At 49.5% G+C, this 22,949-nt stretch overlaps 10 protein-coding genes across 10 annotated transcripts; 7 read left to right on the top strand and 3 right to left on the bottom strand.

The window, feature by feature from the left end:
• The first annotated feature begins 22 nt into the window (after positions 1-22).
• Positions 23-783, top strand: M430DRAFT_33337 (hypothetical protein). Its single transcript, XM_024866350.1, has 2 exons — positions 23-399; positions 452-783. Exons 1-2 carry the CDS (start codon positions 123-125, stop codon positions 709-711), a joined length of 537 nt encoding a protein of 178 aa, XP_024724334.1. The 5' UTR covers positions 23-122; the 3' UTR covers positions 712-783.
• Positions 784-964: 181 nt separating this feature from the next.
• Positions 965-2,676, bottom strand: M430DRAFT_33338 (hypothetical protein). Its single transcript, XM_024866351.1, has 4 exons — positions 2,172-2,676; positions 1,610-2,121; positions 1,102-1,559; positions 965-1,054 (listed from the first exon to the last, which is right to left on the bottom strand). Exons 1-4 carry the CDS (start codon positions 2,434-2,436, stop codon positions 1,015-1,017), a joined length of 1,275 nt encoding a protein of 424 aa, XP_024724335.1. The 5' UTR covers positions 2,437-2,676; the 3' UTR covers positions 965-1,014.
• A 131-nt stretch (positions 2,677-2,807) lies between these two features.
• On the top strand, positions 2,808-3,973 carry M430DRAFT_115721 (hypothetical protein). The gene is made up of 2 exons (XM_024861603.1): positions 2,808-3,494; positions 3,552-3,973. Exons 1-2 carry the CDS (start codon positions 3,058-3,060, stop codon positions 3,940-3,942), a joined length of 828 nt encoding a protein of 275 aa, XP_024724336.1. The 5' UTR covers positions 2,808-3,057; the 3' UTR covers positions 3,943-3,973.
• A 324-nt stretch (positions 3,974-4,297) lies between these two features.
• M430DRAFT_33340 (hypothetical protein) lies at positions 4,298-5,748 on the top strand. Its single transcript, XM_024866352.1, has 3 exons — positions 4,298-4,848; positions 4,899-4,962; positions 5,016-5,748. The coding sequence occupies exons 1-3, from the start codon at positions 4,357-4,359 to the stop codon at positions 5,675-5,677; spliced, it is 1,218 nt and encodes a 405-aa protein (XP_024724337.1). The 5' UTR covers positions 4,298-4,356; the 3' UTR covers positions 5,678-5,748.
• Positions 5,749-6,038: 290 nt separating this feature from the next.
• M430DRAFT_48164 (hypothetical protein) lies at positions 6,039-7,046 on the top strand (the record flags this gene model as incomplete). The annotated part of the gene is made up of 2 exons (XM_024867979.1): positions 6,039-6,345; positions 6,394-7,046. 2 exons carry the CDS (start codon positions 6,039-6,041, stop codon positions 7,044-7,046), a joined length of 960 nt encoding a protein of 319 aa, XP_024724338.1.
• A 2,170-nt stretch (positions 7,047-9,216) lies between these two features.
• M430DRAFT_94635 (glycoside hydrolase family 16 protein) lies at positions 9,217-11,293 on the top strand (the record flags this gene model as incomplete). Its single annotated transcript, XM_024869849.1, has 3 exons — positions 9,217-10,291; positions 10,463-11,190; positions 11,240-11,293. The coding sequence occupies 3 exons, from the start codon at positions 9,217-9,219 to the stop codon at positions 11,291-11,293; spliced, it is 1,857 nt and encodes a 618-aa protein (XP_024724339.1).
• Positions 11,294-12,394: 1,101 nt separating this feature from the next.
• M430DRAFT_39783 (hypothetical protein) lies at positions 12,395-15,334 on the top strand (the record flags this gene model as incomplete). The annotated part of the gene is made up of 4 exons (XM_024867341.1): positions 12,395-12,728; positions 12,795-12,968; positions 13,023-14,886; positions 14,996-15,334. Exons 1-4 carry the CDS (start codon positions 12,580-12,582, stop codon positions 15,332-15,334), a joined length of 2,526 nt encoding a protein of 841 aa, XP_024724340.1. The 5' UTR covers positions 12,395-12,579.
• Positions 15,335-17,132: 1,798 nt separating this feature from the next.
• Positions 17,133-18,365, bottom strand: M430DRAFT_134471 (hypothetical protein). Its single transcript, XM_024862355.1, has 2 exons — positions 18,043-18,365; positions 17,133-17,978 (listed from the first exon to the last, which is right to left on the bottom strand). Exons 1-2 carry the CDS (start codon positions 18,291-18,293, stop codon positions 17,339-17,341), a joined length of 891 nt encoding a protein of 296 aa, XP_024724341.1. The 5' UTR covers positions 18,294-18,365; the 3' UTR covers positions 17,133-17,338.
• Positions 18,366-19,947: 1,582 nt separating this feature from the next.
• Positions 19,948-21,217, bottom strand: M430DRAFT_64260 (hypothetical protein; the record flags this gene model as incomplete). The annotated part of the gene is made up of 6 exons (XM_024869097.1): positions 19,948-20,489; positions 20,545-20,596; positions 20,647-20,687; positions 20,736-20,851; positions 20,901-21,084; positions 21,185-21,217. 6 exons carry the CDS (start codon positions 21,215-21,217, stop codon positions 20,205-20,207), a joined length of 711 nt encoding a protein of 236 aa, XP_024724342.1. The 3' UTR covers positions 19,948-20,204.
• Positions 21,218-21,634: 417 nt separating this feature from the next.
• M430DRAFT_115733 (hypothetical protein) lies at positions 21,635-22,889 on the top strand. The gene is made up of 2 exons (XM_024861604.1): positions 21,635-21,729; positions 21,789-22,889. Exons 1-2 carry the CDS (start codon positions 21,670-21,672, stop codon positions 22,758-22,760), a joined length of 1,032 nt encoding a protein of 343 aa, XP_024724343.1. The 5' UTR covers positions 21,635-21,669; the 3' UTR covers positions 22,761-22,889.
• Positions 22,890-22,949: the final 60 nt, after the last annotated feature.

Genomic DNA, 22,949 nt, shown 5'->3' on the forward strand with positions numbered 1-22,949 from the left:
TCTATCTTCTGCCCTCTTTTAACAAACTCAATTTATGACCTGATCACCTTGCCAATATTGTCTGTGTCTGTGACAGACTCAGTCGTTCACATCTAACTCTTCTTCTACTGTACCCTTTCACTATGGCCCGACTCAACCTTACCCGTCCCTCTTCGCTCCAAGTATCCCGCCACCAGATCCCCCCACACAATCTCATTCCCAATACCTCGATTCAGAACAGACCCCTCATAATCTACCACTCATGTATCCCCCAATTTGCAACTCCTGCAGATATAGAAGCCCATCTCAAAGCTGTTGGAGTGGTGACCCCTCAATGGCGTTATTCCATGTATACCAAGACCCATTTCCATAGCACCACCCACGAGGTTCTATGCGTGTCATCTGGACGAGCTAAATTATGCAAGTAGACCCCCCCTTTTGTTGGTAGTCGTCTTCCTGACACGCTGTCTAGGTTTTGGTGGCGAAGAAAACCCATCCAGGGTTGAAGCTTCTGTCCAGAAAGGGGACGTCATTATTATACCAGCTGGAGTTGGCCACCGACTTCTAAAAGACTTCAATGGTGATTTTGAGATGGTAGGTAGCTATCCAAAGGGGAAGAGTTGGGATATGTGCTATGGGAGGGAGGACGAACTGCAGAAGGTGAAGGAGATAAGTAGCCTAGGATGGTTCGAGAAGGACCCTTTGTATGGAGACGAGGCTCTGGTGTCATAGCAGGGGAAGGAGAGAGCCTTGATGGCTGCACGCAAGAGAATGCAATTGTAATTCCCACCCAATATACCGGAAAGTTGAAAATGATCAGAAGGATCAGAAGACATTACTGCATTACTGACTCAATCTCATAGAGTGGTATACATATATAAATATTGGCACCTGTTCATACACCTGCAGAGAACTTGGGGCCTAGGGATGTTGAAAGTCACCGGTTTGAACGCCTTGCTAGAAATGCTGCCCAGTTTATTATCCAAAAGCATTGGAACTTCTTTATCCAAACTCAGACCCAGGACCAATTCTTCATCAATCGCCCTCTTCTCGGCCACCCACACGCTCAACCAGCCTATCTGCTGTTAGTAAATCGTTCTCATTTGACAAACAAAGGCTTACCTGAAGATGCTGACAGCGAAAGTCATACCCCACGCTATCAAGGCCACCATCAAGATCCCACACAAGGCTTTGACTCTATTGCAAATTATGTTGTTATACCCAGTAGTGTCACCGTCTTTGCAACTGCCATTGTCATCGGCTAGCGCTACGAATGCCAAGGCTATATTTGCGGACTCGAAAATAATGAAAAGTAAATCGAAAAGAGTGAGGCGAATCTTCGCTTTTGGAGAGCGAAGACCTAGCGGCTTTCCCGTATACTCATCCCAGGTAATGTAAAGAATGTACGGGATGGCAATAGTATCTACAACAATGGCCATGATTGTAGACGAGTTTTGCGTGTAGGAATATTCATGGGACAAATGGTGGACAGATCCTGACAAGCCGAGAGCGACACACGATGTGGTCAAGACAATGATCCGGAAAACGAGAGGCACGAGTGGATGCATCAACAAATTATGCTACTGAACCATTAGCATAATTTTCGCCATGAAATACCCCGGAACCATACCTGGAGACGCTTAAGAAAAGACTTCCTCTGCCTTTTGCTTTGTAGAAGACCCGCCAGCGACTCGGGGTCGGCGTGGTCTTCCAAATCGCCCCTCCAGGGTTTCTGATATCCGGGGGTCTGTTGTTGCAAGAATTCTTCATCCACGCGCATACCAGGCTCATCCAAGCCCCCATACATAGAGGACTTGAGATACGAACGCCAGGGCGAGCTATTTGGGGGAACGTCGGGCCGCATTATGACCGGATCCCTTTCTCGGGCATGATCCCACTTTCTACCCCTCACGGGCTCTCTATGAACTCCAAAGAGCCCTGTATCTGGCCTCTTCTCACTCACGCCATGTAACGCGTCATCGTACGTATCAACGAATCCGTCCTCGGATACTCTTCGGGTTGGCTGCGTCGGAGTATAAGGATGCTGTGCCGGATGTGCTCGAGAAGGAGAAGGTAACAATCTGTCGGATGGTTTTTCGTCCACCAGGTCTTCCGTGCGGTCCTCGAGCGAGTCAATCCATGCTGCCCGGCGTATTAGCAAAGCCGCGATAGCGCAGAGGGAGCACACATACGCGGAAGGGTCCTGACTTCCCTCTGTGAGAACCGATTCTCGGCACGGGTACTTCTCGAAGTCTGAGAAGAGCGGGTTTCCAGGCGGCTTGGAGAGAGAGCATCTGACCTCCTCTTCCCTCTCACGGCTTCACTTGAAGCGGCCGAGGACCCTGATTGTTGTCGCTGGGTCGAGCCATGGCTCTGGCGATACTGCAGAACATCAGACGCCTCTGAACTTTGGCCGTGACCAGAAAGGGTACGGGACGGAGAGCCAGAGGATGTCATAGGGACCCTCGACCGGCGGCCTTGAGAGGATGAGGGGGTTGGGCAATCGTCAACACGCGGTTGTTGATGTATCTATCCTTAGGAGGCTGCCACAGTGCATGGTCAATGGCACTATAAGGAACCCTTCCTAGGCGAACACATTGAAGAGAATCAATGAAGACGTTCTGGTGTGAGCCCGGTCGCTGGATTGGCCGCCATCAAAGTTCTTCGTATTTGAAAGAAGTGGCCCATCGAGACAGGTTCCTTGGGTGATTTGATTTGATTTGGTGTTTACTCCGTGCGGGTGCAAGCGCCGCACGGAGGCCCCGGATTACTGCGTCATTTCTCGCATACGGAGTGGCCTAAACCTCTCTAAACCTGGACCTTGGAAGACTTGAAGAAGCACCCTTGTGCCCTTCCTGCAGCAGAACTACCGTCTACCTAGTACTTTCTTGGCTGTTTACTGCGAGTCTGGCGATCCTGATTCCGACACGTCTCCTACATCCAACCTCCCCCTTTCACCTTCCGCCTCCCAAGCCGCAGCTCAAGCAATTCCATATCCGTACCCTACAGACACTCACTCAATGGCTTAGTCCAAGCCCCAGCGACAGCGCACCCCTCGCGCCGCAGTCAGCAGCAACAATGCGCCTCTTCCTACTCCCGCTCTCCACCCGCAGGACCCTCCTCTACTGCCAGCGCCTTCATCTCGCGAGCACCGAAAAACAGGGATGGCTGGATAAGGGCAGACTGAAGGCGGTGGATTTGTGGGCAAGCTGGGAGAAGAAGGAATCTGGCTGGCAAAAAAAGCTTGTGGACTATGGCAATCAGGCTCTGAAGAGGATCCCATACGAGGAATGGGGTTTGAAAACAATACCACCAATATCAGAACGTCGCCGAGCAGAAGAGCTGTCCGCGAAGGGACCGGTCGAAGTCCATTTTCCTCCAACTTTGATACCCGAGGAGAAGGTCCTGGATCTTTTGAAGACTCTGGGCACAGAGAGGCAAGGTCTACATAAGAAGCGGATGATCTGGTCTATTGTTGGGATGCCTATCGTAGCTCCTTTTGCCTTGGTACCTGTGTAAGCCGTCACAATATGCCCGAATGTTTACTGATGAGGGCTAATTGGTGACACCAGTATTCCTAATATCCCGTTCTTTTACCTAGCGTTCAGGGCATGGTCGCATTGGGCAGCGTTGTCGGGCTCAAAGCACGTTGAGTTTCTTCTCGACAATAAACTCATTACTACTAAGCCATCGCAAATTCTTGATGAGCTCTACGCTGCTGGGAAGAAGACATCTGACGCCGACACAACATCATCGGACCAGTCTCCAGCCAACGAGGAGAAAATGGTCCTACACAAGTCCGAAACCAAGCCATTCGCCGAAGCTTTGGGGATACCTGAGCTGCATATCGAACTTGAACGCGCGGTCTGGCAGGTAGAGAAAGCATTGCGGGCCGAGAAGGAGCTGAAAGAGGAGAAGACCGAGCTGGATTCAGTGCAAGCAAAGTCCAAGGAGAAGAAATAGAAGACTCAACCTGAGGGACGCGCTTTCTGATGTAGAAGATTGAGGGCTCACTTGGTTTTACCGTTAAGGCTTGATTCGCTAGGAAGACTATACCTAAACAAAACCCACCAAAAGTGCATATTACCTAAACTTCCGGGGTTCGAGATGCTCGAGATCCTGTAGTAAGAATACACATTCAAAATGTTAATACGACTAGAGCCTCTGAGACAAATCAAAATGGATTCAGGGGATAAAAATGCAGGAAAATACCTTAGTCCAGTGAATGTATCGCGTCCATCGATAAGACCTTATCGTCTATGCGCGCGCGGATAAATAAATTTATTTTTAACTTCATTTACCTCGTACCTTCGCACCCGCGACAGTGTCCCAAATCAAAGGATCGCCTGTTTTTGGTCGCCCATTCCCTGCTCAGCGATGCCACCCACTATTGAAGAAGACGATACGATTGTTGTGAAAGGCGAGTACGCCTGGGAGCGTCCATCGTCACCGGACAGCATGAGCCCCGGAGGTGAACCGCTTGTCGACACCAATGCCCTTGCGCAAGACAACACTTCTCAGCGCCTCGAATCACCAGAACCTCTTGCAGACACTCCTTCACAAGCCAAAGAAGCACCCAATCCTCAGTCCATAAACAACAGCACCCCAAGTTCGAACAAGAAGCAGAGACCAAATGTCATTACTACAGAGGAACGATTGCAGGCAATGCCTGAGAAGCGCCCTTTGCCTTGGAGACCAGGAGTTGACCCTGGGGCCGAGATAGAGACGGGAGGAGAATCTAGAAGAAAGCAGATCAGATTAGGCTGCTTGCTTGCTACCCGTGGCGACATCGTCCCTGTGCCATGCGTTAGTTGCGCCAACGGCCGTGGAAAGTTCTCTGTTTGTATTGCTCTCGGGGGAACAGTAAAGGTAAACACGCGCATGTACTCTTGACCCGGCAAATCTAATACTGCGCGTAGGGCGCCTGCGCTTCTTGTCAACTAAGTGGCCGACCAAATCGATGCAGCATAAAGCAGAACGATGGTAAGCTGGGATGATGCTTTTATTTTGGGAGAGCACTGCTGATTGATATCAAGAGAAAGATGTCACGCAAAGCCCAAATGTTGGGACCCCCGAAACTTCTTCTGGCAACGTCCAACAACGCCCTTCGTCTGGCTATCCAAACTCATCAATGGCTCCACCGGCAAAACGAAGACGTACAAATGATGTTCCTGAATGGGAAAGTGCCAGACCACAATGGCAGCAGGAGTTAGGGATGTCACAAGCTCGACAACAACAGACGAATGATATAGTAATTGGACAGCATTGGACAACTTCTAATCCTCCTATCTCAACTCAAAGTATGCCACCTGCCAGCAATGGACATAACGGTATCAGGCCTCTTCCACCTGGCACGTTCGGCCAACACAGCTCAATGGGTTGGGCGACCGTGAACCAACCAAGACCAACCCCGGTTCCAGCTCCAGCTCCAGCTCCGGCAGTAACTCCACATCCGCCTCCACAGGCGATCAACGGCACAGATAGTAACGGAAGCTCCTCGTGGAAGAACCTAGAGCGGGAAAGACGAGAAGAGACAGTTGGAAATGAAGAAGGGTCGGGTGCGCTCATTGACAGGTTGCCCAAAAGCAAGCAAAGACAAGTATATGGACTCATAAGCGGCTTACAAGGAGGTATTGAGCATCTTCAAAGGGAGTTGGATTCGTTAAAAAGGGCGTTAGGGATTGATGAGGAAGACTAAATTGTGGAGAGGACCTGTTGATATACAGTCTGTATATTCCAAGGCGCTAGCTAGGTAATGATTTGCAGAGCAAGTATTGTACTTGTAACATCTTTTGCGTTTGTGTGGTGCTAGCAGTATTTCCTTGTGGCATTATCACTTCCGGGTGTCCCGATAAAGAAACCGTGCGGATATGGAGAGCTTCTGCCGAAATCACGCGTCTCGGCCAGACGGCCATAACGACATCTCTTCAACAAACCCAGTTCTAGTAATGATTTGTACCAGGATTGATGCATTCTAATATCACAGTCTCAAATCCTACTCAAATTGCTCAAGACCAAAGATTGGTACAGATTTTGAGTATCATCCCGCAATTTCAACGATGAAAGCGGCTCCTATCACATACCTAGATCGCCTCTGTCTTCTACCAGAGCAGCGCAGTATACCATGGAGAGAAGGCCAGGAACTTCCCCCAGAGAAGTCAAGTCATTCACACCGAGTCCAGCAACGTGGGGCTTGTGTTTTGGCGACCAGAGGAAAGATTGCTGAAAAACCCTGTGATCACTGTGCAGCTGGTAATGGTCGATTCAAACATTGTATCACGCTGGATAAATGGTTCCAAGGCGCATGCAGCTCCTGCATCTTTACCTCCAAAGGAAATAAATGCAGTCTTAGGGTTCAAGGTCTAGGTAAGTGTCGATTTGTTCCGGAAGGTGACTCTATTGACGATTGAAAAGGCAGCGCGGATGGCAGAGCATTGCGGCATAAGATCAACATGGATGGGACTCCTGTCTCTGATGAGAAGCTAGCTTCAAGAAAACGCAGAAGGCGGTCCGAGCCAGCCAAAAGAACATCAATGAACAAAGTATTGTTCCCAAGCGAACCCCCTGCGTTTCAAACGCCACCCGCAAAATCCTCGGATGTAGATAGACTGCTCGAGGCCCAGCTTGCCTCTGGGATGATGGATCAACCTCCTATTATGGAGAAGAAGCAGAGTCAGCGGTATAGTCTCAACGTACCACCAACTCAAATTTCAGCATCAGGAGTAGCACCGACCTGGGCTCCCATATCAACCCAACAGACCTATGCCCCTCCGCCACGTGAGGAGACTTGGCATCAAAACATCAAAGACAGTCAGCCTCTCAGACCAGATAGGGCTACTTACCTAGACCGATCAGACAATAGCGGTGGTCCGCCTCCTCCAATCATCGACACGTTACCTAAGTCGAAGCAGCGGCAAATCTTTGGCCTTGTCAGTGGTATTCAGGGCGGAATCGACAATTTACAAAAACAGTTAAACCTCCTTCGAGAATCTCTCGGCGTTGAATTTGAAGAAGCACCTAGTGTAAATAGTGGTCAAAAGGGCGCCGGCAGGACATACTTTCCTTGAAATGTTAACAGGTCGACTGAGGCGTTGATACATGATAAAAGAGAGCAGGATGAAGAATATTCCTGTCGGAGGCTTGGAGATTTACTTCCCAAGGAGGTTGCAGATGCTTGAGGCAGCTGACTCGAATCATAGGTTGGTACACAATATACAAGCAAATGCTTCAGACAGCTGACCCTGATCATAGGTTGTATTGCCTATATGGAATACCAAGCCTCTTTTGCTGGGCAGTTGGAAGATAAAAGTGTAGCTCCTTGGGGCATATAATATCTTCGAGACTTCACAGTACTTTACAGGGGAATCCCGAGAAACTGGATCAATAGCCCATGAGGCAGGGAGGTGCCATTCCTACGAGATCAATTTGGAGGAGTTCAAGACGCGCGCAGGCATGTTGGAATGAGGGCAGCTTGATTGATAGGCGTGAATTGCTGTCCGCTTATCCGCTTATCCGCTTGTACCCTGCAGTAGTACTTCGAAGTACTGTGCAGGCTTCTGCTGCATTATGCATGCAGAGCAGCAGAGGATTCTGGAAGGACAGGCCCATTGGTCGATTCTGCTATTTTTATATATACCTCAACCCCGGCCCATCATTGATTATTAAGAATTATCGATATCCAACTTACTCCGTACCTACCACTGTACCCAAGGTACCTGGGGTGCTATACCAGGGCAAGGCAAGTAGAGGCAAGTGAAGCAAGCACATCTTCAAAGTATTTCTCTTTATTTATTTCATGGGTTTTCGTTTTACTTGGTTCTATTCTATTTTATTCCACAATCTTTCTGGTCTTGCTGTTATTTTGACCTTAAGCATACCCTGTACTGTACCTCCAGTACTTGTAGTATCAAGATGCCTGGAATCTTCTTTGGCCAGTCGTCAGGGCCCCCTTGTCGAAATCCACGCCAACTGGTTTTCTCTTGGCCGTGACGGAGCTCTTTCGTCATGGACCCCTAGCAGAGACATGTATTCCCTGGTACTTGCACGGCGCTCTGCCGCGATCTTCTCTGGCCTACGCATGTCTCTCTACGGACTTCTACCTCTCTCCATCTCTGCCTTCTCCTTCGCTCTCCGGCCCTTCCCTTCCCGCCCTCCCTCCCTCTCAACGGTGTCGTCGAATCCGGGAAACTAATGCATCGCCATTTGGGGTGGATCGGCAGCCGATTCGCCGATTCCCCGACATGGTGACATTAAACCGAACTGAATACGACATACGACATAGCGAGCTTACCTTCCTTACCTACCTTACCTTATCTATAGATAGGGTCCCCAGAGCTCCCCGCATACCCCGCGGGTACGAGAGATACCTGTGTTTCTTGATGTTTCTCTTCATCCCATCACCCACGATCGTTAATTAATTAGTCAATTAATTAATAATTAATCTCTCTTTTATATTTTGATACCTTTTCCAACTCTACACACATACCATCATCACCCCCACCAGTCAGTAAGTATCTCAAGTGCCTATACACATCCAGCCTCGTCGCACCCGTTACACTATTGTCCTGCGCTTGCCTGGTGTCTTACTGACTGTCAGACAAGGGAAATACGGACACGGCTTGATCCCATTTGTCATCCCCATCCGGACCAATTCTCCCCGAATCTTCTCTCCTCGACGGTCTTGCTCTGGCATCGTCATTCCGGGCGAGGATTTGGCCGCCGCCCCCATTCAGCCCAAGGCTTAAATAATATCGCATGAGGAGAATGGAACTCATGCTCACCCTCGCTCGATAGACGTATATTTTCATTCCGGAAAGCTGTGGCACGATGGCTCCCTTGAGGAAAGCGCCCCCAGTATCCCGAAGAGGTCGGCAGATGGTGGAAGTTGAAGGAGATATGCAGGCCGGTCGCTCCGCCTCCTCACTCAGGGCGGAGAGAGCAGCGGCTGATATAAGACCCAAAACTTCATCGCCAGACGAAATAGGCAGTGGGGATTCTGGCTCAACTCTGCAAGGAATCGTTTCTAACTCGACCGAAGTCGAAAGAAGCTCGTCAACGTCGAGCTTCAATCGGACATCTTCTTATGCGCCCGTGGTCCCTCCCCAGTCCAATCCATCCTCGTCCCATTTATCTATTAAAACCGATGAAGAGAATGAGGTTGTTGATGAGGTCTTATCACCGATCGCTTCATCATCGTCCTCGTCAGGCCAGTTTCCTCAAAGTCAGAGAACCAGTAATATGTTGCCGATAGGAAGGGAAAATAGAAGGAGCAGCAGTACGTTGAGCCAAACTCAGGAATTGTTGCAAGGAAATCCAGTGCTTGCCATAAGGCCGGAAGCCCCGAAACTCTTGAAGGATCTAGGGGAAGACTACTCACGATACCCCCAACACTGGCCAAACCGCAGCTCATATTCAGGAACACCTGGGCCGTTTCTCGCATCTGAGCAAAAGTCATCTCTAGTAAGAACGACTAGCAGCACTGCGTTTAGTGATTCACAAGCCGACTTGGAAAAATTGGGATATCCTAACGACAGCATCGTTGCCTTTGATCCTTACTTTGGAGGGGAGAAGGGTTTCATTCTTTACAGGGACGAAGTCGAAGCTGACGACAAATATCACATGCCGGCGTATGACGATGACCTCGTCTACAAACCAAGCTGGAAGGATTACTTGAATGCACGTGCGGTGATTTCAGCAATGGGAGGCATCGCCCTGATACTGGGCCTCCTTTGTGTTTTCATCCTCTTGCCGATTATGGCTTATGTGAATAACATATCCCCGCTTAATGGTCCCAGCAATCAAACCAATGTCGACGCTGAACCTCAGTCCTGGGCGTACGTTAATAATAGAACTTACCCCTTGTTGAAGAACGTCCGGACCGGCTTGATTGACCCAGACACGCCGGTCAGCGCGAGAACAAGGACAAGTATTTTTGATGGCTCTACCCTGAATCTCGTATTCAGTGATGAGTTCAACACCATGAATCGAACATTCTATCCTGGCGATGATGCCTATTGGACGGCGCCAAACATCTGGTATGGCTCTACTGAGGACCTCGAATGGTATGATCCTGACGCTGTCACAACCGGCGATGGGACGTTACAGTTACGCATGGACGCATTTCCAAACCACAACCTTCAATACCGTTCAGGTATGCTGAACAGTTGGAACCAGTTGTGCTTCAAAGGGGGGGTATTCGAAGTCTCTCTTTCTTTGGCAGGCCCATCTGGAGTTCCCGGGCTTTGGCCTGCTGTCTGGACCTTAGGAAACCTGGCTCGACCAGGATATAGGGCCAGTTCGGATGGAATTTGGCGTAAGTATCCTCGTGGGGTAGAATCTCTCCTACCCCGGACTGGTTCATGAGCAGCTAGATATATTTCACTCTCAAGCAACGCCTTGAGGATAAATATGTCCCGCAGCTCATCAAGAACATTTCAACTTCTCCATTTTTCATCAAACAACTGCTGACCCCCCTTATCAATAGCATACACGTATACCAACTGCGACTTAGGGATAACTCCCAATCAATCCTCTCCCGATGGATTATCCTACCTTCCCGGTCAGAAGCTTTCCTCGTGCACCTGCGATGGCGAAGACCATCCTAATCCAGGAACTGGTCGCGGAGCACCTGAGATCGATATCCTCGAAGCATCTGTCGACCCAAATAACCGGATAGGAGTTGTCACGCAGAGTTATCAAGTGGCCCCGTTCGATATTTTTTGGCGGCCGAACGCCAACTTTATGCAGATACCCAATTACGAGACCACTTCGCCGAACGCCTATTGCGGGGGGCCATACCAGCAAGCCATTAGCGGCACAACGCTCTTGAATAATGAATGGTACGATGGTAATGAATACCAGAAGTACGCCTTCGAGTACATTCCTGGAAATTCTTCTACCGGGAAAATCTCCTGGTTCGTCGGCGAGGACCAATCGTTTATGCTGGATGGGAGAGCGATCGGACAAAATGGGAACGTAGGGCCCCGCCAGATCTCTGAAGAGCCTATGTCCATGGTACTAAATCTAGGAATGAGCAATTCCTGGTCCCAGATCTTGTTCGACAGCCTGAAATTCCCTACGATAATGCATATTGATTATGTTCGGATTTATCAGAAGCCAGGGGAAGAGATGATCACGTGTGATCCCCCTGGATATCCTACAACGGAGTATATCGCGAATCACGCAGTTGCTTACAGTAATCCTAATTTGACGGTGAGTTTATTTGCTCTTGAGGTGGTAGTTCCGTTGCTGATGATTGCAGTCTTGGCATGAAACTGGCTATTCCTGGCCCAAGAACAAGTTGACAGGTTGCTGAAATGCACCCGCATCTATCAACACGTTCGCAAAGAAAGCCTCTCTGGAGAAACTGCATACGGCTGTACATGAGCGGCCTCGAGCCATGCTATGTGATCCGCCCACGAAGAAAATGTCCCGTAGAACGATTGGATACGACTTGTGTACACGAAGTGAGGATTTTCAAACAGGAAGAATACGTATATTTGACGACCCGTGTATGACTCTGGATTTGGAAACTGGGACAAGGAGTTTTAGGAAGGGGTAAATAATACGCTTCGGTATTGATGATAGATTTACATGTGGAACGGCGTTGGATGGGACGATACACATACCTTTGGATACACAATATAATGTAGCTAGAGGTTTCTCCTTAATGTATCCTGCTAGTTAACGAAGTAATATATACTCAAGTGCAATAGTGGTCTTCAGATCTCTGTTGATTGTGGCCTCGCTCCCTGATCTCTCTTGCTACCCTAAGATGGACTCCCTTGGTGGGAAATCAGACCTTTTGCTAATTGTTAATTAGAATTATTACAACCACTAGCAGTCTTTCACATAACCAAGAAAGACGTTGTCTTATATGCAATTGAAGCGTTCTTGTCATACATCCAAATAGATGCAACATGTTCTCGAGACTTGTAGAAGCCTTGGGTAGGTAGGCAAGGAATTCCGGAGAACCCCCGGCCAGGTGATGGATATATGCTGATAGACAAAGGCACTCTAGAATCATTGCTTGACTACCCAGAAACAGAAAATCCTCGGAGATTTATATTCAAGCCAGAATGGTTCATTCAAAATTCAGATGTCGTCCCTTTGAAACCCTGAGATGCGATGCTCACAAGTAAAAATAAAGTGTATAAACAGGATTCCCTGCCCAGCTTCCCTGTCCGGCATCATGCGGGCTGACGTCTGAGGAGGGTCCCCGCGCGGGAACGCAGATCCCCATGCGCGGACCCTAGAACTCTGGATATTTCGTATTTACGGAGATACTATTTATTTTCAAAATAAAGAAAACTTCTTTTCCACCTCTTTTGCCTAACACCTCTCTTCCGGAAACGCGATCTCTTTCCTGGTTTTTTGGCTGCGTCTTACAATTGATGTTAATTACCTCTAATGTTCTATCTATACCTCTTATAGCTGAATGTGTTGCTCCGGATCTCCATTAGCTGCGGCGCCTCTCTTTGAATCCCCAGAGCGGGAGACCGCATCCAGGGGACAACTGCACAGAGATCTCGAGGCCACGTTCGACAACCGGCCTTGTATTGGGACCATCATGCATGCCGCACAGGGACATCGATAACCAGCATGGCGGAAACTCCTGCGCGTAGGGGGCGCGGACGACCTCTGACGACGAGGACGAGGAGCAGTCTCTTCTCCCTCCGGCTCGAGAAGACGGAGACTATGCTCAAGATTGGGAAGCTGAAGTTGCGAGGAAAAACTGATGATCTGCCCCAGTATGTGCCATTCCCTTGAGTCCGAGGAGAACACCCCCCTTTTTTGCTAATCTGGAGCGTTTGCAGAGACTGGTGGTTCGCATCCACTGCGATCCCCCTCCTTGCAGCCACGATTGGCCCTTTCGCCAACGTCCTCTCGATCGCCGCGCTGGTTTCGAAATGGCGAGTCAACCTACCGAACAATGGACAATTGCCTGAGGGAACAGATAATGCTGGGGTGGACATACCGGACCCGCGTTGGTGAGTCCCTCGCTCATGGACTTTCCCGGAAACTGTTTTGACGGGCCGGCCCAGGGAGATTGTACTTAATGCTATATCATTGGGCTGTGGGTTCTTTGGCAACGTTTGTCTGTTGCTGAATTTCACGAGGCGTATAAGATATATCGTCGCGTTGCCGCTCACCATTATCTCGTGGTATTTTGCTACTGGTATTCTCACTGGAATCATTGTGGCCATGAATGCGCACGATCCGCCTATCAGACCCGGTCAGACCTATTCACAAGGGTTCTGGTATGCTATCATCGCCTCATGTCTCTATATGTTCGGATCCATGATTCTGATGATCAATATGCTTGGCTATTTCCTGGGCCATTACCCGCAGCATTTTGACCTTGATGATGACCAGCGTACCCTGATCTTGCAAACCATGATGTTCTTCTTCTGGCTTGCAGGTGGAGCGGGAGTCTTCTCTAAGGTCTGCGGCTTTAGCTATGCCGATGCCCTCTACTTCTGCGATGTCACGGTCCTGACAGTCGGCTTTGGCGATCTTGTTCCGCCTAATGACACTGGTCGAGGACTGATCTTTCCATATTCTGTCTTCGGTATCATCTTCCTAGGTCTCATGATTAACAGTATCCGAAAATTTACTGTTGGCCTATCGAAGGTCAATATCATCAAGAGGCACCAGCTCAGGGATCGAGAGCGAACAGTCAGTCGCTCTGTTACGAGTGAGAAGGAACTACGAGAGCGCCTTGGACTACCTCCGCCGCGCGACTCGGATGTTCCACGGCCATCGAGTGCCCAAAAGTCGTCAGCTGCTCGAAGAGCGTCTCTAGAACGGTACGGACATTTTAGAATCCATGGACGAACAATTACATTTCGTGAGCATAAGATGAAAGGGGCCGGGAGACGAACTAGTGCCGGCAGAGTTCACAAGTCAAAGGCACATACGAACAATCGTGCCATTCTGAGAGAGAGGGCCTCCCGAAGAACCTCACGAACCAGGTATACGAGTCGACATAAGAAGCTGATCCTCCTTAGAGAAGACAAGGACAGGTTTGATACGATGCGCCAGATCCAGGCTAATACGACCAAGTTCAAGCAATTCTACGCCCTATCTATCTCGGTCGGTGCATTTGGGATCCTCTGGTGCGTCGGTGCGTTGGTATTCATGTTCGCCGAGCGTCGGATTCAAAATCTGTCGTACTTCGAAGCCTTGTATTTTTGCTATGTCTCCCTGCTCACAGTTGGCTACGGCGACTTCAGCCCCAAGTCCAATGCCGGTAAACCATTCTTTGTAGTTTGGTCGTTGATTGCGGTCCCTACCATGACATTTCTGGTCTCGGATTTGAGTGACACCGTTGTCTCTGCCATTAATCGTGGGACCTTCACCCTAGCGGATTGGACAGTGATGCCGAAGGCAGGAGTTTATCATGATTTTCTTGAAAGACATCCCGGAGCGAAAGACTGGCTAGAACGCAAGATAAAGGAGCGTGAAGCCAAAAATCGAATCGAGCACGGGTTTGGTCTCCAGGACCCTGACGAAGAAGCCGGAGCCAATGAGTCTGGAGGAGGGGACTCGCCGGGAGAAGATGGATACGGATCAACACTTGAAAATCTCGCAGACGCGCCTGCAATCATGACAGATCATGAACTCGCAAGGAGATTAGCGTTGGCAATCAAGAGGACGGCGAAGGATCTGAGGCTGCCTCGCCCGAAGAAATACAGTTATGAGGAATGGGTAGAGTTTACAAGACTGATCCGGTTCAGTAGCAAGAGCCCAGACGAGGTGGAGAAGGACGAGGACCAAGAGGGGTTGATGGACTGGGACTGGATTGGTGAGGACAGTCCCATGTTGGCAGATGTTAGTGAGAGCGAGTGGGTGCTCGACCGGCTTTGCGAGAGCCTGAATCGATATACTCGTCGGCAGGATCGCGAGGTATGTACATACATGTCCTTCAGTCCTCTGCTCAATCACAATCTTGGACCCTAACAGCAGGAAAACACAGGCTAGAGAACTCGAACACCATCGTCACATTTAACGTCAGAGAGAGCCCGACTCAGCCATCGCGGTCGATTCCCCTATTCAGGCCAATGAAAATAGCAAGACCCACCTCAGGAGGCAGCACAGTGCACAAATATATCCCTACCCTGCACATGTTGGACCCCGCTCACTCGCGCTGCGGAATTCCCGCTCACTTAGTCCGGAATTCCAGAGGGGATTCCATGAGACAGTCAGGAGGATACCTAAGGATTCAGCGAAAGATGAGAAGCCGCAGTTTAGTGACGAGGAGCATGAGGAAAGGGAGGAAAAGGAAGGAAAGGAAGAAAAGAGAGAAAACGTAAAGGATACGCCGAATAGCGAATCAGGAGCGGAAGGAAGCTGACAATCATGAGAATAGCCTGGATAACAAGCTTGCGGGATGTATATAGCATAGGATTTCTTTTTTCGATTTTTTTCTTTTGGCATTGTGGTTTTTGCATCTGATACCACCACCACCAACTACGTATCTCTATCATCACTCGGAGTCAGGATCTATCCATCTAGCATTTTAGAGCGGGCCGTGGCATTCAGCCTCTTACGAAATATACTATACCCAGGTTTCGGAAAAGGACAGATTAGATATCTCTACCTATCTATGATCTATCTATCTGTCTATCTATGCAGCTAGTACTAAGTAGAGATGTAAAAAAAGAAAAGAAAGAAAGAAGTTAGAACGAAAGCGAGGCGCGCAATCTCTCAATACGCGATCTATGCATGCATGTATGCATACCCCTTTCTTTGAATCATAACTTCATAAGGTATGCTTGCTCAACTTACTCGCCATACGTGTCAACGGAGCCTTTCACTCACTCATCACGCTCTGTAGGTAGGTATGAAGGAACAAGATGATGATAAGAAAATCCAGAAAATATAAAATAAATAACTCTCTCTTATAAACTTAGGTAATGCAGTATATCTTCTTCCAATTCTCTCTCTCTCATCTCATCTCATCTCACATCTCATCACATCTCACATCACATCACATCTCACATCTCATTCCACTCCAAAAGATTCCAATTCCAATAGTTCATTCATTCCCCCTCTCTCTTCCCCCTCTATCGACTCTCCAGTAGCTCCACTCTACTCCGTACCCTAATCCCGATCCGGGGTTTGCGTAAACGTTAATCCGGATCTATAGTTTTGGGATTATGTAATTGATGACTACCTATCCTACCTAGGTAAGGTAAGGTAGGTATGAGGTAGGTACACCTTGGGTGTTTAAGTGATTGAGAAAGAGAAGGGAAGAGAAAGGAGAGGTGAAATCTTGTGATATAACGGTAATATCTTACTGTAATAGCCACTCTGTTTCTTTTCCTATTTTTTCCTTATTTTTTACATTACATTTATATTTCCCCCCTTTACCCAAGGTAAGCCGTCCATGTCCATCTCCACGGCATATCTGGCCCGAGTAAGTAAAAAAGGGGGAGGGCATCAATTACCTAAGAAAGAAGCTTCTGGAGAAGAGTCGGAGTCAGCGAGATGCCGGGGTGCGCATCATTGGAAAGGGGCGTCGTGTCATTGGTCGCTGATAAGCAGGCGAGACACGTGTTTGTGCGCGGGAAATGGAACGATGGGGAGATAAGGGCATTCATTTTAACCTACCTGCATTGAAATCTAATCCGGGGTCACGTGTGGGTTATCGGGGGACGGGATCTTTGTTCTCTTTTCGGAGGGATGGACGGACGGATAGAGGGAGGGAGAACAGCACCACAGGAGAGAAGAGGAACGTGGAGAGAGAAGATGGATAAATGAATAATATCATAAAAACTTTTATTTTTTTTTTGTAAGCCCGGCAGGTACCACTGCAGCCGCGCATGCGAGCAACAACAAGCAAGCAGCGGAGACAAAACCCAAACCCGTCCTTATCTACTCCCACACTCCACCCATCGTATCATCCAGCCAAGCCCCCTCTACCGCCGTCGCCGTCGCCATCTGATTACAATCTCTTCGTGCAATGAAGAGGCTTCTGCTTTGTGAGCCGCCCAGCAGGAAAAGCGTCAAAAGGGAAAAAGGAAAGCATGGTGGGTTGATCTGACATTAGAGGCGCTCCTCGGCCGGGAGCGCCATTTTTTGTATTCGAGAACAAGGAAAATGCAAGTAGGTTGTGGATATGTCCGAGAGAGAGAGGGAGAGAGCCCGTGGGTGCGTGTGCGGTGGTGTTACAAGAGCCAGGGAGGACAACTGTATACAGTCAGGCCCCCGACCAAGAGGGAGGGCGTAGGGCTAGCCGGCGATGAGCCGGCAAGCGGTCGAGGAAGGTGAAGGAAATATCGTTATGTTGGTATCATCAACAGAGTAGTAAAGAAAATCGCCGCCCCCCGCTGAGAATTCGTATCCGTATCGGCGTCTATGTCACGGATTGGGGTGTGGAGGACTCGCTGTCTCCAACCATATCTGCGACACGCATCTTCTTGGCACGTGGTGCGCCCTCTTTTAGTTCGCTCAACTCGCGCTCGACATCATCGAGACGCCGCTTGAGCTGGTTCTCTCGACGCTGGGATTCCTCCAGGCGACTCATGAGGTTGTGTTCCGATTCGCGACGCATCTCTTCGCCTCGGCGTGCATTGCTCTCGTCCTGCTCGAGTTGTGTGACCCGGCCACGGAATAACTCATTGATGACCTCGAGCTCGCTGACGCGTGTCTTGAGAGACGAGTTCTGGGCGATAAGCTGTTCGTAGGTCTGCGGGACCTCCAGACTCTGGGCCCCATTCAGCGGGGACGTCGAGCGGCCCGGCGATGGTTGGCGGAGGTGCATCGGAGGGAGTGTCGGGGAGGGATGGGTGTAGTGATCGTCGAGAGCGTGGCCGTTGTAGGCTGGCATGTGGTTGGCATACATCGACGGGGTCGCAGTTCGAGAGATTGGAGAATTCGAGCCATCAGAATGGCCGTTCGCAGACTTCTGGGAAGTGCGACGATGGCCCATGGGGCCGGGTGGTGGTGTCCCACCCTGGGATCGGGTCTGCTCGAGCCCATGGGATTCGAAGAGACTCTGAGCCGACACGTTAGCAGCGCCGACAGGAAGGCAGGACACGCATCGCGACAATCCATCACATCACGATCCTACTTGCCTTCTTCTTCGCCCCTTGGGCGGCACCCGAACTCTTGACGCGGTTCCGACTCTTGATAACATCTGTCTTCAGGCTTATCGGCCGGGGTCTGCCGTGCAGCTTGAGGAACAGACCGCAGGCATTGCACAGCACAGAGCCGATCTCATCCCTCCTCCAGAGAGGAGTCGTCGAGGTCGTGCAATTTTGGCACGTTGGCTGTGCGGTTTCGCGGTCAGTGTTAGCCATGGTCGCCATTATGATTTCGAGGTTATCGGGAATGTGGGCGATAAGGGGAGAAAATTTCAGGCGCCGTTGATTATCTCTGAGAGATTGGCTACGGCGGACTGCGCGCGCGCGGAGTGCAGTACCGCCCGCCGTAGTCCGGTGATGATGGTGGAGCGCGCGATAGCTGGATAGCTGAGCTCCACGCACAGCACGACCGCAGAGAACCATCGGCGGCCAGGGGCTTCAAGAGGCAAAGAAAGCGCGACGCGGACTTACAGGTGAGTTACTTTGGCCCCCTCCGCCCGACGTTGCTGATGGCGAGGAGGTTGCGAACCCCATGCTGACACTCGGTCCCATGTTGAAAGGCCTGTCTCGACGATTAGCTCTCGTCCGATGCCTGCGATAAACCCGAGAATGCAATGATATGACCTGATAGCCAGGCGCTGCAAAGAGCACGCGTCTAAAGGCCAAGTCCGGCTCTTGCAGAGTGGACGAGTCGCCCCTAGATATACGGCATGCCTTTGCATGAGAGTGCCAGGTACATTCATTCGGCTTTTCTCCTATCAAAGACGCATTTCTGTTCTCGTCTGCCCTCCCACTCTCCTACAACGTACCTTAGCTGTGGTGAACCGGACGACGAGGCAATGGACGCGAGGGACGAGAGACTGGGAAGCTGTGGCAGCGAGGCACTGTGGTGAAGCGTGGAATTCTGGGTCGAGGTCGAGGAGGGTCGAGAAATCGGGTCTAGAGGCGGCAGCGATTGCCTTCCATCGTCTATAGCATGTGCCGGTTTGAACGGTGGCAGGTCTCCTCGAGCCTGCTCTCTTGCAGAGGGAGGGAGGTGGTCGATGGCCGCAGGCCGGTAGATGGGTACTAATGTCGAAGCCGTGATTGCGGTTGGGGGAGGTATTACGATTGTCGCGTTCGAGAGGGAACGCGTAGGTAAGGAGACTCTAAAACGGTCTCGAGTATGCTGTGAAGCTTCAAAGGTCTGCTGTATGAGGGAGAGACCGATCTGGAATTTATAAGGAGCGAGACAGGTAGGCTGGTATTATCGAATCCGCTGAATATGCAAAGCAAAAATTCCGGCCAACGCGCTCAAAACGAGTGACTGAAGGAGATCTGGCTGATAACGACGAAGGAACGGATGGGGGAAACAAAGAAGCAGCGAGTGCGTGGTGTGATATTACTTATAAGTTCATCTGGTCGGAAGGTGAAGGCGAAAGATGGAGATGGGAGATGGGCGGACGGAGTTTGAGTGTCTTGTCTGGCATGGGCGCCCCTTTCTTATCCGCACGCGCTACCCTCGATACGTACGATTGCAGATCTATAAAAAGATAAAAAGAGCTAAGGTTACCGCAGGATTGGAGCCGTTAACAATACGACGCGGTTTGTACTGCCAGTAATAATAATGTAAGTTATAAGGTGGTGAATCTCATCGTTATCGCGCGCGTTTACTTTTGCACGATCGGAATGGGCCTCATTGCTACAGTCAAGAATGCATATTTATGTGTGTGTATTTGTACTCTGTCATGTCGGTGCGACGAATGCAATAATATCCCTACCCAAAGTACCTGATTTGTGCCCGTCTCTCATTAATTATGCTTTATCCCCTCCTGGGCTTTTGTACAACATCTGAGGACACCGTTGACTATCATCCCATGAGAAGAGACGTTACCAGGTTGCCCATCCATTATGATATGATTAATCTAACCATCTAACGCAACAGTCTCGATCACAGTGTATCTTCCGTGCTTTGGCCAGGACACCGCGCCCGTAGAATTACACCTAAAATGTGAACATCTGTGGTCTGGCTGCCGAAAGGAGGTTTTTGATGCAGTTTCCCACATCGCATTTACAGAACCATATTCAGCGTATCAGATAGCAGTAGCAGCCAGGCAAAATAATCCAGCCTGTCATCGACACTACTAATAGACTAGATTAATCGAGAAGGCTATGGAGCCTTTCAGCCAAAACAGTGTCGAATCTGAGCTTTCCTTGCTCGCAGTTCGAGATTTCAGCTACCGGATCATACCCCTCAGATATGTCGTCATCCCACTCAGGATATCTCTCTCTGCCTTTCATATTCAGCAAGACAGCCATCCGAAAATGATGCTTCAGAAGCGCCCGGCTTGGTTGATATTTTGTTGGAACATCGGGAATCTGATATATCGTTGCCCCATCGTAGTCTGGCTCATTGATAGAATAATAGATTTTGTAATTGGCCTGGATAGTATCAACTGTCACAAACCTCACAGAGAGGAATCCGACAAATACGCACGTCGGGTTTTATAGTCAGGACGTAATTATTAAAGACGCTGTGGATGTCACGTCTCAAGAGAATTCCATTTTGGACTCAATTGATGCCGGTCTCTCCAATTACCTCTCGTGGCTAATCTGCTGTCGCCATGATCCCGAAACCCACTGTGAATAGACATCAGAATCCGTATCAAAGGGTTGTAGATATCATACCAAATTCCTGCGAGTTAGGGGGAAAATATGGGCTGCTTCATGGATGCCAAAGTCCTTACACACTCGACGACTTATTACACAGCGCCAGTCGGGCTCACGGATTCGGTCGCGGAAGTCTCAATTCTATATAACTGCAATGTCAGAGACTTTTGTTTTGTATCATACGAAGGTAACAACTAACAGGAGTTGACAGTGATACCGCCAAGCATACCTGAAAGTTATCAGCACTGGTAGATGGATGAATGGTAGTTTTACCTCGAGGACTGAGCAGAGCGTAGAAAACGGGTGTATTTGAGAGTATGTTGATAGCTGCACTGTGTCGACCCACAGGATGTTCGGGATTCCTGTCCTATAAACAGGGGAAAGGAGCATATTCCTCCAGCGGAAGTGGGAAAACTATCTGCATCCATTCCGCCATCTCAGCCCAGGTCAGTGAGCCGTTTTGCTACGTTCCGCCTATTTCGTGTATGTCGATACAGCATGTTGGCGGAGGCGAGTAGAACACTACATTTCTGAGGACGAGTTTTGACACTATCAAAGAAATTCTTCTGACTTTCAGATATAAATGAGGGCGATTGTATATAATCGTGGGTCTTTGATACCTTGTAGACCTCCCAATTGGTCAGTTACGGCCTAAGGCTGCAACATACCTAGATGTTTCTACCTAACATATGACCCCTTTTCAGCCTAAGAAGGATCATTTTGCTCAAGAAGATGCAATGATTTGCTCCTACATACAGGAACTTGGGGAAAATGTAAAATTTTTGAAGAAAAACGAACGAAGTGGTCATTGTGGAATTGCTCACGTGATGGCATTTGAGTCGTCCACTTGGTACGGCAGCCCATATCAAATTCGGCTGAAATTCTTCGACGCCCGAGACTTTTTTTCGAGTCGCAAACTTCCTAGCTTTACGACCCCACTACGCAAGACAAAATGCCTTCGACACATAAGAAAGATAAACCTTGGGATACAGATGATATCGACAAGTGGAAGGTAAGCTCTCCGTATCATAAAAGTCCCTGGCAGGCCAAGCAAAGACTGACATTTTGCAGATCGAAGCTTTCACTCCCGCCGACAATAAAGGTGGAACGTTCACAGAAGAATCCTCTTTCGCGACCCTCTTTCCCAAATACCGAGAAGTTTACCTGCGGGAAGCATGGCCTTTGATCACACGGTCTCTGGAGAAGTTCGGCATCGCATGCACCCTCGATTTGGTGGAAGGTTCCATGACCGTCAAGACGACCCGGAAGACCTATGACCCTGCCGCGATCCTTAATGCTCGCGACTTGATCAAACTACTTGCCAGAAGTGTTCCTGCGCCCCAGGCTATCAAAATATTGGAGGATGGGGTTGCGTGTGATATCATCAAGATCCGGAATCTGGTCCGGAATAAAGAGCGTTTTGTTAAGAGACGGCAAAGGATATTGGGCCCGAATGGTACTACGCTGAAGGCCCTCGAGCTACTCACGCAATGCTATCTCTTGGTCCAGGGGAACACCGTGGCCGCCATGGGGCCGTACAAAGGGTTGAAGGAGGTGCGGAGAATTGTGGAGGATTGCATGGACAACATTCACCCCATCTATCACATCAAAGAACTCATGATCAAGCGGGAGCTGCAGAAGGATCCAGAACTAGCTGGGGAGAGCTGGGATCGATTCTTGCCTCATTTCAAGAAGCGGAACTTGAGTAAGAGAAGAGTGCCACATAAGGTCACAGACAAGAGCAAGAAGGTGTACACGCCATTCCCGCCGCCGCAAGAGAAGAGCAAGGTCGACTTGCAGATCGAGAGTGGAGAGTACTTCTTGAGCAAGCAGGCTAAGGAACGGGCGGAGAAGGAAAAGCGACTGGAGAAGCAGAAGGAGGCGAAAGAGGAAAAGTTGAAGGAACGGGAGAAGGAATTCCAGCCCCCCAAGGAGGATGGCGAGAAAAAGGAAAAGAAGAAGCGAAAGAGAGAGAAAAGTGAGGGAGAGGACGAAGTGAAGAAGGACAAGAAGAAGAAACGGAAAGAGGCTGCGGAGGAGTAGATACACTGTTCCAATATTGATAGGCATTTTGGCGATGGCGTTACTGATGGGATTCGCATGAGATATCAGGGTTTTGTGAGATCAATAGTTATTACTTTTAGCTAAATGTATCAATTCGAAGACCGCCACTAGTATTCTCGAGCCAATCCATTGGAATATTAACGTTGGAATCACGTCCACCAGGAACAG

This window comes from Amorphotheca resinae (genome assembly GCF_003019875.1).
Source record: "Amorphotheca resinae ATCC 22711 unplaced genomic scaffold M430scaffold_2, whole genome shotgun sequence".
NCBI lineage: Eukaryota > Fungi > Ascomycota > Leotiomycetes > Helotiales > Amorphothecaceae > Amorphotheca > Amorphotheca resinae.